The sequence below is a fragment of the Ursus arctos genome, unplaced genomic scaffold, assembly GCF_023065955.2.
Source record: "Ursus arctos isolate Adak ecotype North America unplaced genomic scaffold, UrsArc2.0 scaffold_7, whole genome shotgun sequence".
NCBI lineage: Eukaryota > Metazoa > Chordata > Mammalia > Carnivora > Ursidae > Ursus > Ursus arctos.
The window spans coordinates 77,971,657-77,983,210 of NW_026623089.1; the positions used below are offsets into that span (position 1 = coordinate 77,971,657).

General features: G+C 50.9%; 1 protein-coding gene across 2 annotated transcripts in view; it reads left to right on the forward strand.

Annotated features, from left to right (window-relative positions):
* The window catches only part of PAPSS2 (3'-phosphoadenosine 5'-phosphosulfate synthase 2), a 68,048-nt gene extending 58,605 nt beyond the window's left edge, over nucleotides 1–9,443 (forward strand). For both annotated transcript variants that reach the window (XM_026504099.4, XM_026504100.4), the window contains 4 exons: nucleotides 4,238–4,373; nucleotides 5,568–5,836; nucleotides 6,863–7,092; nucleotides 7,606–9,443. In XM_026504099.4, coding sequence (XP_026359884.1) covers nucleotides 4,238–4,373; nucleotides 5,568–5,836; nucleotides 6,863–7,092; nucleotides 7,606–7,747 — 777 coding nt within the window. In that variant the 3' untranslated portion in view covers nucleotides 7,748–9,443. The remainder of the gene's footprint in view (nucleotides 1–4,237; nucleotides 4,374–5,567; nucleotides 5,837–6,862; nucleotides 7,093–7,605) is intronic.
* Nucleotides 9,444–11,554: the final 2,111 nt, after the last annotated feature.

Consider the following 11,554-nt stretch of genomic DNA (forward strand, 5'->3'; position numbering starts at 1 on the left):
CATTCCCAGTGAGCTAATGGCGAGAAATGGACCATGGGTAACCCAAGCAAGGAAGGCACGCACTGCACACACAACAGCCCGAGGGTGACGTGTGTTCACCAGACACACAGCATACGCCTTTTACGGGGAAGGGACTCTCTTCACTGCTCCCCTTTTTTTTAGCACCTTGAAATTTACAGTGAAATTTACACTTAAGGGTTTTTTGTTTTTTAACCCAAAACTTCCAAAAGCAACCCCTTCCAAAGTGGCCGTGGGCCTTCTTGCGTTTCCATGTGGCCCTGGTTCTAATTGGCTGGGTCAGTTCTGGGGGTTGGTGCTGAGCGTTCCCTGTGAGTCTGTGAAGGTCGGGAATCCTGGCATTAGAGAAGTATTCGGGGCTCTTTCCTGGATGGCTCCCCCTGTAAGCACCTCACCCCCAGTTCGTGCCCCCTCTCCCCAGGAGCTCCCCAGCAGTGGGCCGTGGCTGAATCCTGGGCATCCTCCCTGCTTCCTCTTCCTCCTTTGTTCATTCAGCCACTGAGTCCAGGCGATTCTCCCCCCACAGACTGCTTGACATTGGGCACTTCTCTTCTGTTCCCTGTCTTGGGCTAGGGCGCTCAGTTTGCTCCCCGTCTCCTGCCTGACTTGTGCTCGGCCTTCTCCGTCCTGCAGCCAGCGCCGCCTGCCCGCCCCATCCCTGGCTGCTGCCGTGCTCTGAGTGTCGGCCACTCTCCCGCTCCTGCACCTGCTGGTCCCTGAACCCAGACACTGTTCCTCCTGCCCCTGCTGCCCCCATCCCCTGCTGTCACCCCCCGTGACCCGAAGTGTGATGGAGTGTGCCTTTTTTTTTTTTTAAAGATTTTATTTATTTATTTGACAGAGACAGCCAGCGAGAGAGGGAGCACAAGCAGGGGGAGTGGGAGAGGAAGAAGCAGGCTCCCAGCGGAGGAGGCTGATGTGGGGCTCGATCCCAGGACCCTGGGACCACGCCCTGAGCCGAAGGCAGACGCTTAACGACTGAGCCACCCAGGCGCACCTGGGGTGTGCCTTCTTTATGCTCCCAGAGCACTCTGCCCTTGTCTGGCCCCAGCTGTCCCACTGTTTTGTCACCATTCAGTTGTCTGCCAGCCCCCCGAGCCCCCAGCTAGGGCCGGGCCCACGGGAAGGTGCCTCCGCAGGCAGAGCTCAGGGGAGGCAGCAGGTGCAGTGGGAGCAGCCTGGTTTGGGGGGGTCCTGCAGCAGTGTCCTGGCATCTGGGAGATGCTGCCTCTTCTCTCGTCTGCAAATGAGGCATGAAGTCCCCGTCATCACCTTCCTCGCCGCCCCAGAGCTGCCGGCCCAGGAGGGATAGCACAGAGATGAATGTACGTTCTCCACGGGGATCGCCTCGGTTTTCTGCCTCTTGATCCCCATCTCTGAACCCTTTCTTCGTGACCCTGTTTTCCCAAACCTGCCATTTCTTACTTCTTTCTGATTTCTTTCCCCCTCCTCCTTCCGACGTGTGTACCTGCCCTCGCTCAGCGCTGCTCCCGCTGCAGCCCTGCACTCTCTTCTCCCCAGGCTGCGTCTGCGAGGCTTCTCCTTGCCCCTTGAGGCTCCTCAGCAATTTCCCATCTTCGTCCTAGGGTTTGAGCTCACCCTCTTCCTTTTTGCATTTCTGTTGCCTAGAATCAAGCCCTTTCCCCTCTCACACTTTGTTCAGCTCCCTGAAAGCCCATTCCTCATTCCTGTCCATGCGCCCAGGTCTGCAGACTCCCCCGCAGTGTCCCCCTGCGGGCCTTTGGCAGGAGGCTCCAAAGGAGGTGGGGGCCCCTCGGCCACAAAGCCTGGGAAACGGGGCCGAACCACTGAACCTCCCTTCCTGGTAGCGAGATCTCAGTTCTGGGGACAGTTGGGCCATCTTGGGGGGGAGATGCCCTCTGCCTCGCCCCGTCTCAGAAAAGCCAGAAGCATAGGTCAGCATTACTTGTCAAATAGTACACGTTTGTGGGCTGAGCCGTGAACCAAACCGGACGTGTGCTGCCTTCACCAACAGAACAGAGGGTGGACCCCTGGCGTCCGGCATGAGCTACTGCATGCCTCGGGATTTGCTGCAAGTCTCCAGCTTTTTTTTTTTTTAAATGACTTTTTATTATGTTAGTCACCATACAGTACATCCCCGGTTTCCGATGTAAAGTTCGATGATTCATCAGTTGCGTATAACACCCAGTGCACCATGCAATACGTGCCCTCCTTACTACCCATCACCGGTCTATCCCATTCCCCCACCCCCCTCCCCTCTGAAGCCCTCAGTTTGTTCTCAGAGTCCATAGTCTCCCAGCTTCTGTCTGTCGCCTAACTCGGCAAGGAGGAGACAGTGAATGCGCGGCTGGGGGGATGTGACAATGTTCTTAAGTGACTTTCCTCCCTCCATCCCACACGGTTGTGTTTTTCTTTTCCGTTACTGTGACCGCCTTTCCCGCCAGGCTCACCCCTCATGTTTGTGGGGCCCAGGGCAAACGGAAGCCCATGTACCATATTTAAAAGTTACCTATCTAACTAATGAACTGTTAGAAAAAAATATGTTCTGTCCTACGCTGACCACCGTGCCTTGAGAATGACGCAGGTCAGGTTCAAATTTAAATTCTGCACCAGAACACGTGGTGAAGAGTTGGCTCCTGACCTGCCATGAACCCCTTTTCCTTTTCTCTGCTCAGCCTTGTCCCATGCCATGAGGGCACCCCAGGCCGGCTGGCTGAGCTCCACCCGCACCTGCCGCAGACTCCCCTCACTTGGCCCGCCCCAGAACTGGGGCTGCCTCCCCGGCTGTGCGGTCCGCCCTGGAAAGACAGGCCAGGAGAGGAAGCGTGGGGCTCCTTGTAAAGGTGTGCATTTTCTGTTCCTCACTGTCCCCTGAAGTCACCTTCTCAAAGGAGACCAGGTATTGACAAGGGAGGGGATTAATAGTAACCTCTGTGCTTTCTTCTAAGAATTTTATAGTTTTAAATTTTACATTTAGGTCTTTCATCCACTTTCAGTTTTTTTTACAGGATATAAAATAAGGCTCTAACTCTATTCCTTTGTATGTGGAGATCCAGTTTTCTCAACACCATTTGCCAGGGACTGTTCTTTCCCCATCGAGTGGTCTTGGCGCCCCTGTCAAAGATTAGTTGAGAAAAATAAGGTTTTAGCTAATCAGTCTGTGCTTAGCCTTGGGTGTGGATTTGGTGACATATTGCTGCTCTCTGGACATTTTCTTTTGTTTTCAAATTAGAGATAACTAAGAAGGATGCTTCTTTTGAGTTTCCTTAGAAATTGTGCTTAGCGGGGGCGCCTGGGTGGCACAGTCGTTAAGCATCTGCCTTCGGCTCAGGGTGTGATTCCGGCGTTCTGGGATCGAGCCCCACATCAGGCTCCTCCACTGGGAGCCTGCTTCTTCCTCTCGCACTCCCCCTCCCTGTGCTCCCTCTCTCGCTGGCTGTCTCTATCTCTGTCAAATAAATAAATAAAATCTTAAAAAAAAAAAAAAGAAATTGTGCTTAGCAATAATTAACTGGTAGAAACAACTTGCCTGATTTCCCCCCCCCAGCTTCTCTATTTTGGTCCTTATTGAAAACAGTCTAATACACATCAGGCTGTATTAGGAATGTGCCGGCAGTGGTTCTCGGAGAGTGGCTCGCAGAACACTGGGGGTCCCCAAGAGCTTTCCACTGAACCCCAATCTCAAAACCACGTTCCTGATACTGAGACATCATTTGCCGTCCTCTCTGGGGTTACATTTGCACTGCCGGTGCCACAGCAAGGCGGGTGACACTGCTGGCCCCTCAGACTCAAGATGGGGATGCCTGGCTCACCTCGGGTCGCCCCCCTTGACACCAAGCACTCGCAGTAAGCACAGGGCCAACTTCAGCTACAAATGTTCTTGTTGACGGGGCGCCTGGGTGGCTCGGTTGGTTAACCACCTGACTCTTGATTTCGGCTCCTTGTGATCTCAGGGTCATGGGATCGAGCCCGAGTCGGGCTCCCTGCTCAGCGCTGCGCATGGAGTCTGCTTGAGAGTCTTTCGCTCCCTCTGCCCCTCCCCCACTCTCTCTCTTAAAAAAAAAATATAAAAGGGTTAAGAGACCAAAAAATTTGAGAAATACTGTGCTAGAAATGCTTAAGAATGGAAGGTGGTTCTTCAGGAATAACCCAAGGTTGGTCTAGAAGGAGAAAATGGGTTTTAGATAAACTAGAAGTCCACACTCATCTCCAGCAACTTTGCTCATGGTCTTTCTAGATGGTGCTGGAAAGTGGGGATTGGCTGGTTGGTGGAGACCTGCAGGTGCTGGAGAGAATAAGGTGGAACGATGGGCTGGACCAGTACCGCCTGACGCCTCTGGAGCTCAAACAGAAATGTAAAGAAATGAACGCCGGTACGTACGTAGGCTGGCTTTCATGCCGTTGTCAGTCCTCCTGCCCTCCTTCTGTGATCCCTCTGATCACAGAATTCAAGATACCAGGAGTCGGCCGTGTTTATAGTTTCAAAAAGCTGGAAACTCTACTGATAGGTGTATTGATATCGACCGGAGCAATTTAGAAAGCTGAAGTACATCCACATACTGGAACAGAATACAGCAGTTAAAAATACGCACAGACACAGAAAAATACCCAAAGTGTATTTATTCAGCAAAACACAAGTTGCAGAACAATCTGTACAGCATAATTTTGGAAACAAAATTAAAATACAGTAATTGTTCTTAAAACCCTAAGCTACTTGTGTGTCTGGAAGCAGAAGTCTCTGGGGCACGTGCCCCACGCAGGTGACAGGTGCCTCTGGGGAATGGAGCCAGACCAAAGGGTGGGAAGATTTTCACTTTGTAAATTTTGGAAAAGGGAGAGAAAAAGTAACGATGGGATTATAGATGGTTTTTATATCCTATTTGGGGCTTTTCTGGATTCCCCACATTTTCCATAATGGATATTTCTTTCATCACTAGAAGGAAATTAAGCTTTTCAGGAGCCCATCACTAAGTGGAGTAGTTTGAGGATTTTTTTTACAGTGATGGTGAAATATGTTTTTACGTCTTTAGGTTGTTGAAATTTTTCCCCGGCCCCCGACACCGCTGGTCGTTGCTCACCCCCTGGGGGAGCGAGCCCGAAGCAGGCGGAGACGTGGGCTCCACTCAGTGCCGGCTCCCCCGTTAGGGCTTCCCGCCTGCGTGATCTGTGTGGTCTGGTGGGGGCCTTAGGAGTAACCGAGTACCCCCAAGGAGCCAAGTGGATTCTCCAGATGACTTCTGAAAGCAAGTGGGCATAGTGGATGCTCTACAGTAAACACACCTGTGTTTCCTTTCTTTCGAGATTTTTAAAAATTTTTAAGTCATCTCTCCACCCACCGTGGGGCTCGAACTCACAACCCCAAGTCGCACAATCAAGAGTTGCATGATCTACTGACTAAGCCAGCCAGGCGCCCTTCCTTCCTTTCTTTTAAAATTGAAGATCTAATTGCCTTTATGAAACGATTCTCGCAAGCAGAGGGGAGCTCCCCCTGCATTTCCTTTCTGTTCTTGTGGACGAGCAACAATGTGCATTTTGTTCAGCTCGGCCTTTGTGCGCTCCTTTCCCAGATGCGGTGTTCGCGTTCCAGCTCCGCAATCCCGTCCACAATGGCCACGCTCTGCTGATGCAGGACACCCGCCGCAAACTGCTGGAGCGGGGCTACAAGCACCCCGTGCTCCTGCTGCACCCTCTGGGGGGCTGGACCAAGGACGACGACGTGCCCCTGGAGTGGCGGATGAAGCAGCACGCGGCGGTGCTGGAGGAAGGCGTCCTGGACCCCAAGTCAACCATCGTTGCTATCTTCCCATCCCCGATGTTGTATGCCGGCCCCACAGAGGTGAGCGGTTCCCTGGGCCGGGCTGGGGGCCTCGGAAACGTGGGCTCAGACTTGACGTAAGAGGAGCCAGTGAGTCGCTGCGATCCTATTCCTTCATGAGCAGATTCTGGAATCTTCCGGTCCCTCTTTATCCACCTTAACTATGTTTCCATTTAGTATTCGTAAAAAATGCTAGAAACACCACATCAGACCTGCTACGCACCGCCGTTGAGAATGTGGAGCTGGCGCGTGAACGAGAATAGTGCAGCTTGACTGCGGTTGTAGGGCAAAGTGTATCGCACCTGTACCCAGTTCCCAAAGTTCCAGTCTGAGTGGTTCGCCGCACACGCCCGAGAGCTCCATTAGAAAACAGAATTTGTCTCTCAAATCTCGGTGTCCCCTTTCATCACAGCACAGCGAGCCCGTCACACAGGGACGTTCTTCGTCCCACGGCACCAAGTGTGCGGGAAGCACGATGATTCCAAAGGGTCTCAACTCCTTGGAAGGCCCAAACTGAGTTTCAGAAACTCTCTTCAACCAGATCTCAGTGCTAGGCTTCCCCGTCTTCTGTATTCCTCGCTGAACTTCACACAGGGCGATTCATTTTGAAACGCCAATGTCGTGCTGAACTAGAATCCGTGTCTTTGTATGATCAGCTCATTATTGGCAATGGGATAATCAGCCATGTTGGAGTTTGTGATTTCCTTCAAACTGTGATTTATTCTGAATAGGAAGGGACTGGAAAGTAAAAGTCACACGTCTGAGTGATCCTGTCCACGTTCCTGTCTGGAGAGGCGATTAGGAGACAGAACCTCGGGTTCTAGGAAGCTGGGGCCAGGCGGGGGGATTTGTGTCTAAAGCTCCTACCCTATCTGATGCAGTGAGTGTGAAGAGCATGGGGTCTTAGAACACTCCACTGACGTCCTCCAGCTATTCGCTGATCCTACCACTGGATTACTTTTAAAGCAGAATAAAGGCATGTCTGTAAACAGGAACCCCAGCGCTGACCAGTGGTGACCAGCATCTCCCTTGCATGATGTTTCCTAGGTCCAATGGCACTGTAGGTCCCGGATGATTGCAGGGGTCAATTTCTACATCGTGGGCCGGGACCCCGCAGGAATGCCCCACCCCGAGTCCAAGAAAGACCTGTATGAGCCCACTCATGGAGGCAAGGTCTTGAGCATGGCCCCTGGCCTGACCTCGGTGGAAATCATTCCATTCCGCGTGGCTGCCTACAACAAAGCCAAAAAAGCCATGGACTTCTATGACCCGGCAAGGTAGGTCTCCAGAGGAGGGCTCTTCACTCACCATCTGTACAGCTAGAGTGACGGCCCTTTGGAAGTGCACCTCCGCATGCTCCTAGCGGGATGAGACTCCCCTGAAGGCCAAGACCTGGTCCTACACATCCCATGTCCCCCTCAAGTGTAGCACAGCACCCCCCCCCCCCGTATGTCAGTAGATGGTCCATCAGTAGCTGTCTTTCAACAAGTCTACCCTGAGCATGCGTTAAGGGAAAGGAAGCCAGCGTAGCAGCAGGAGACGCTTCCCGTGGACAGAGTAGGTCTAGCTCAGAAGTGCTGGGCGTGTGGCTGCCATCACGCCCACCATCACATCCCTTTCTTCTGCAAGTTCCTTTACTGAAGAGTTAGCGAATTGCCCATTCCAGAAGGTTTTACAGAAGCGTTTTACAGAAGGAAAAAATAAGGCCTAAAACTCGTCCCCTACTGCAGGCATCTTTGGGGGCGGGGTGACTTACCCACTCTGAGCTGTGTGTGGCTGCCCCGTGACAGGCACAACGAGTTTGACTTCATCTCCGGGACACGGATGAGGAAGCTGGCCCGGGAAGGAGAGAATCCCCCCGATGGCTTCATGGCGCCAAAAGCATGGAAGGTCCTGACAGATTATTACCGGTCCCTGGAGAAGAACAACTAAGTGCCCTCTGGCTCCAGAGTTTTCTTCTGGAAGTGCTCTTGGATTCTCTTTTCTATTTTTGTGATTAGATGCTTTGTACACAACTGCTTCTCAGTGACTGATTCTCATGTTTTATAATGAGGTAAAAATTGTCTGTAATTTAAAGTCAACTTCAATAATATATAAAAGAAAGTCCGAGTGAAGTCCACCTCTTAGCAGGTGCAAGCAATACTGTTATCATTTCAGAATGAAATTACTTGTATTTTCTACTGCATCTGATTAGGTAGGTCCCAGGTTTCTGAAGCTTTGACCACGTGTCTAGTTTACTTGCCAAAAAGTAAAGTGTGTTTTCCAGCTTAAGTCTTGCCGACCCGCACTTGCCCAGTGTAGGAACACGAACCAGATGGGCAGCCTCTTCTGTACAACTGTTTTCAGGGGGAAAACAAAAATCCTCACCCCTAAACGAGGTACGGCTCACATGAAGATTCTCGCTATTTCGCCTCCTGTCTCCTGCCCCGTCTCCTAAGGGGCTCAAGCACGGCCGGCCTGGAGACACCAGCCGTGTGAACTTGTGACTTGCACCTCGGATCTATGCAACCTAGTTCTGCCGAGAAAGTTACGTTGTCTAAGAAAGAAGGGAAGTCTTACCACCCTTCTGTGAATAGAACTCCAGTTAAACGGTGATTTTCAGTTAGACAGCATTGGGCACTTTGAGGAAAAGATTTGGACTCAAGGCTCAGACGATCTGGCATTGTTGTGGGAAATTAATTTTTCTCCTCTTTGCTGTGGTCACTGTGTCCTGAGAGAGGCCACACTGATAGAATGCAGTTTCAGCCCAAACCAGTCCAGACCATCAGACTAGCAGACTGCTGGAATGGGAAAAGACCCTAGACACCCTTCTGTCTCACAGGGGTCCCCACCAGACGATGCCTAGCGTGTGCTTTGGGAGTGGCTGAGCAGGTCACACTCACTGTTGGCATCATTAGAAAGTACTGGTAGCACCCAACGGGCTTGTCGCCCCTGGACCCCCATTTGGGGCTCTGTCTGCACTGTACGACACAGGGGCTGCCTCTGGCCCCCTCAGTTGCTCAGCAAAGCTGCTTGCACGGAAGGCACTTACAAAGCAGCCTTCTTGGATGCCAGAAGGTCCAGAGTTTTCTAAATCCAGCTGATCTTAGTGCAGCTGGAAAAAATGCTTTTCCAAAGACTCATGCTGTGCGGAGACATCTAACCCCTGATAGTTTTGCTTCTTGGGAGGTGATCTTTGTACTTGATGCATAATTCCTTGTTGCTAAAAATAGATGAAGAACCCATACCTTCTGTAGCTAGGTCTCTCTGGAAGAGACTTAAACTGGAAAGAGAAAACTGTGATTTTTTTCATATTCTCAGTTTTTTTTCTTTTTAAAGAAAATGCTAATCTTAGCTACTGAAAGTTCTTTAGAGAATAAATTACCCACAGTGGACACAGCAAAGCCTAACTGCCTTGACTAGTATAGTGTCTGTGTTGATTTAATCGGAGGTACTCAGTACTGCCTTTTTCAAGAACAGCGTATTTATTGAAAACATGAGACGGAATATAGTGCCTTAATCAATATATTTTGTGATTTTTAAGATATATTTAAAACTGCTTTTCTGCTCTTAATACACTTAGTGCAAATGACTATTTCTATGGACAAGTGATGCTTGTTTTTATTTTAATAAATTTCTCAAAATGAAAGTGGAGTCTCTTCTGCCTGTGACATGGAGTGTGGGTCGGCCATGCAACTGCTGAGGGCTTTGTGACTTTGTGTAACTGGGGCGAAACAGCAGCAACCCTCGGACCACGATTAAGAGGCTGTTTGCCCGCGTTCGAGTCGCTTAACAGCAGGTCTGGCGTAGGTGTGCAGGGCTCCTGATGTCTTCGGGGTGACGAGGCTGCTTGGGGGCTCACCATAGGCCGTCACCGCAGGAAGGTCTGACCTCTCCTCTTTTGAACTTGCTCCCTTCGCTCAAAGCGCTCCCAGGGAGTGCAGCAGCAGGGCTGGGAGCAGGTGTTTTGCTGTTTTCATCCGTTCCCGTACCACCCACACCTCCACGAACCTCAGCCACGGCTCCTTTGCTGTGAGAAAGGGGAACCTGTTTCTGCCCCTACTTTCAGTGGTCTTTGGGCACCTGGCAGTTTGGGACTGTCCTCCTCCCTGTGGTCCTGAAGGCTTCCTGCAAATTCTGCCACTGACCCTCACTGGGTGGTGTAACACTGGGGAAAGAGCCCTCTTCTCGCCCAGAGCCTCGCTTGCTCGCTCGTTCCGAGTGACAACTGGTGGGACAAAGGGCAGGACGTGTGTGAGGACATGAAGACATGGGTGGGGCGGGGGGGATGCCAGACTGTCAGGGCAAGGGGAACAAACCTCGGAAAGGCCTCTGTAAGTCGCCGGGTCTGGCATCGGCCTTGCAAACCTCTCGGCACTTAGGCTCCAGGATTTCTCTCCAGCCCGTCTTCCTTACACAAAGAAACAAATCCTGGTTCCTTGAGGAGAGCAAGTTTGACTTTGTTTTCTCTTCCTCCCACTCTGGACACAGCCGTCAGGTCTGGCTTTCCCACCGGGCACCGGAGCAGGGAGCTCCTCTCACGTGGAAAGCTCGGCTAGACCAACCGTGCAGCTCCGCCTCTGATTCTGAACGCAGGTCTCCATTGCCTAAGCATTTCCTCATCCCCACATGCATCAAGGATCAGGGATGCACTACACGCGGATACTGAAAACCACTGACTTTTCCTTGCCCCTTGTGTGCATTTAGTTCTGTGATGGGCCACTCAGTACGCTCACTGAGTGGGGGAGCAATTCACTGATAACGCACGCCCGAATGTGCCTAAATTTCTGCTTATATTGTAAATGATTTTAATGAAAAAGATTTAAATTATTACTGAATTTTACTGATATTACTGAAAATAAATAGGTTACTGGCTAGAGTTTGGAGATTTAGGTACAAGAAAAACCTAGACAATATACAAATCACACTTTTCTATGGGGTTAGCAGAGAATGGGGGATGCCGGCGAGGACTCCCCCAGCTGAGTGGGCACGGCTCTCTTAACGTCATCATATGTATTTCTAATTGCCGGCATCAAATACACATGCTTTATTTGGTCAAGTTCTTAAATACAGCTGGTTATTTTTTCCAGAAGTTTAAGCCTGCTGTGCACTTCTTTCACAAAATAAGGTATGTGACAGTTCCCATCAGTTGTAACAGATGAAACACACGTGGAAGAACAATCTTGACTCATTTATTTCATAAGCCTGCTTTCCATAAATAACAACGCCAATACCGATCTGGTTCCTGAACTAGTTAAAAGGCTGGCTTCTACAAGTGTGTTCACCAAGAAGAACCCACATTTATGAGAAGATACTAATCCTATGAACCACTAAAGAGGTTGCATCCCCTAACCCATCCTCAGATGATAAAAGGAATTCTAGAAAGTACTAGATCTTTGGGTATTCAAAGTAAACGACAAAAGCTTCCAGTTCCAACAGTGTCAAGGAAATAACATGTTCAATACACAGGAACATGAGGCACACGCGTCTCCAACCTGCCTCCCTGATGGCGCACGTGGTGACCTGTGCGGGTAGAACAGGTGCGTCCACCGAGGCTGACGCCCAGCCGCAGCTGACAGAGCCTCCCTGTCTGAGTGCCACCGGTCGGGTCTGCATCGCTGCGGGCCCCACATCTATCAACATGGCCGCTGTGGCCACAGTGCACAGCGTAGTGAACCGGGATGGGAACGTACAGAGATCTATTTCAGCATGCCCATCACCATGCAGACACGGAAATGGAGGCCTAGAAGTGGAAGACGG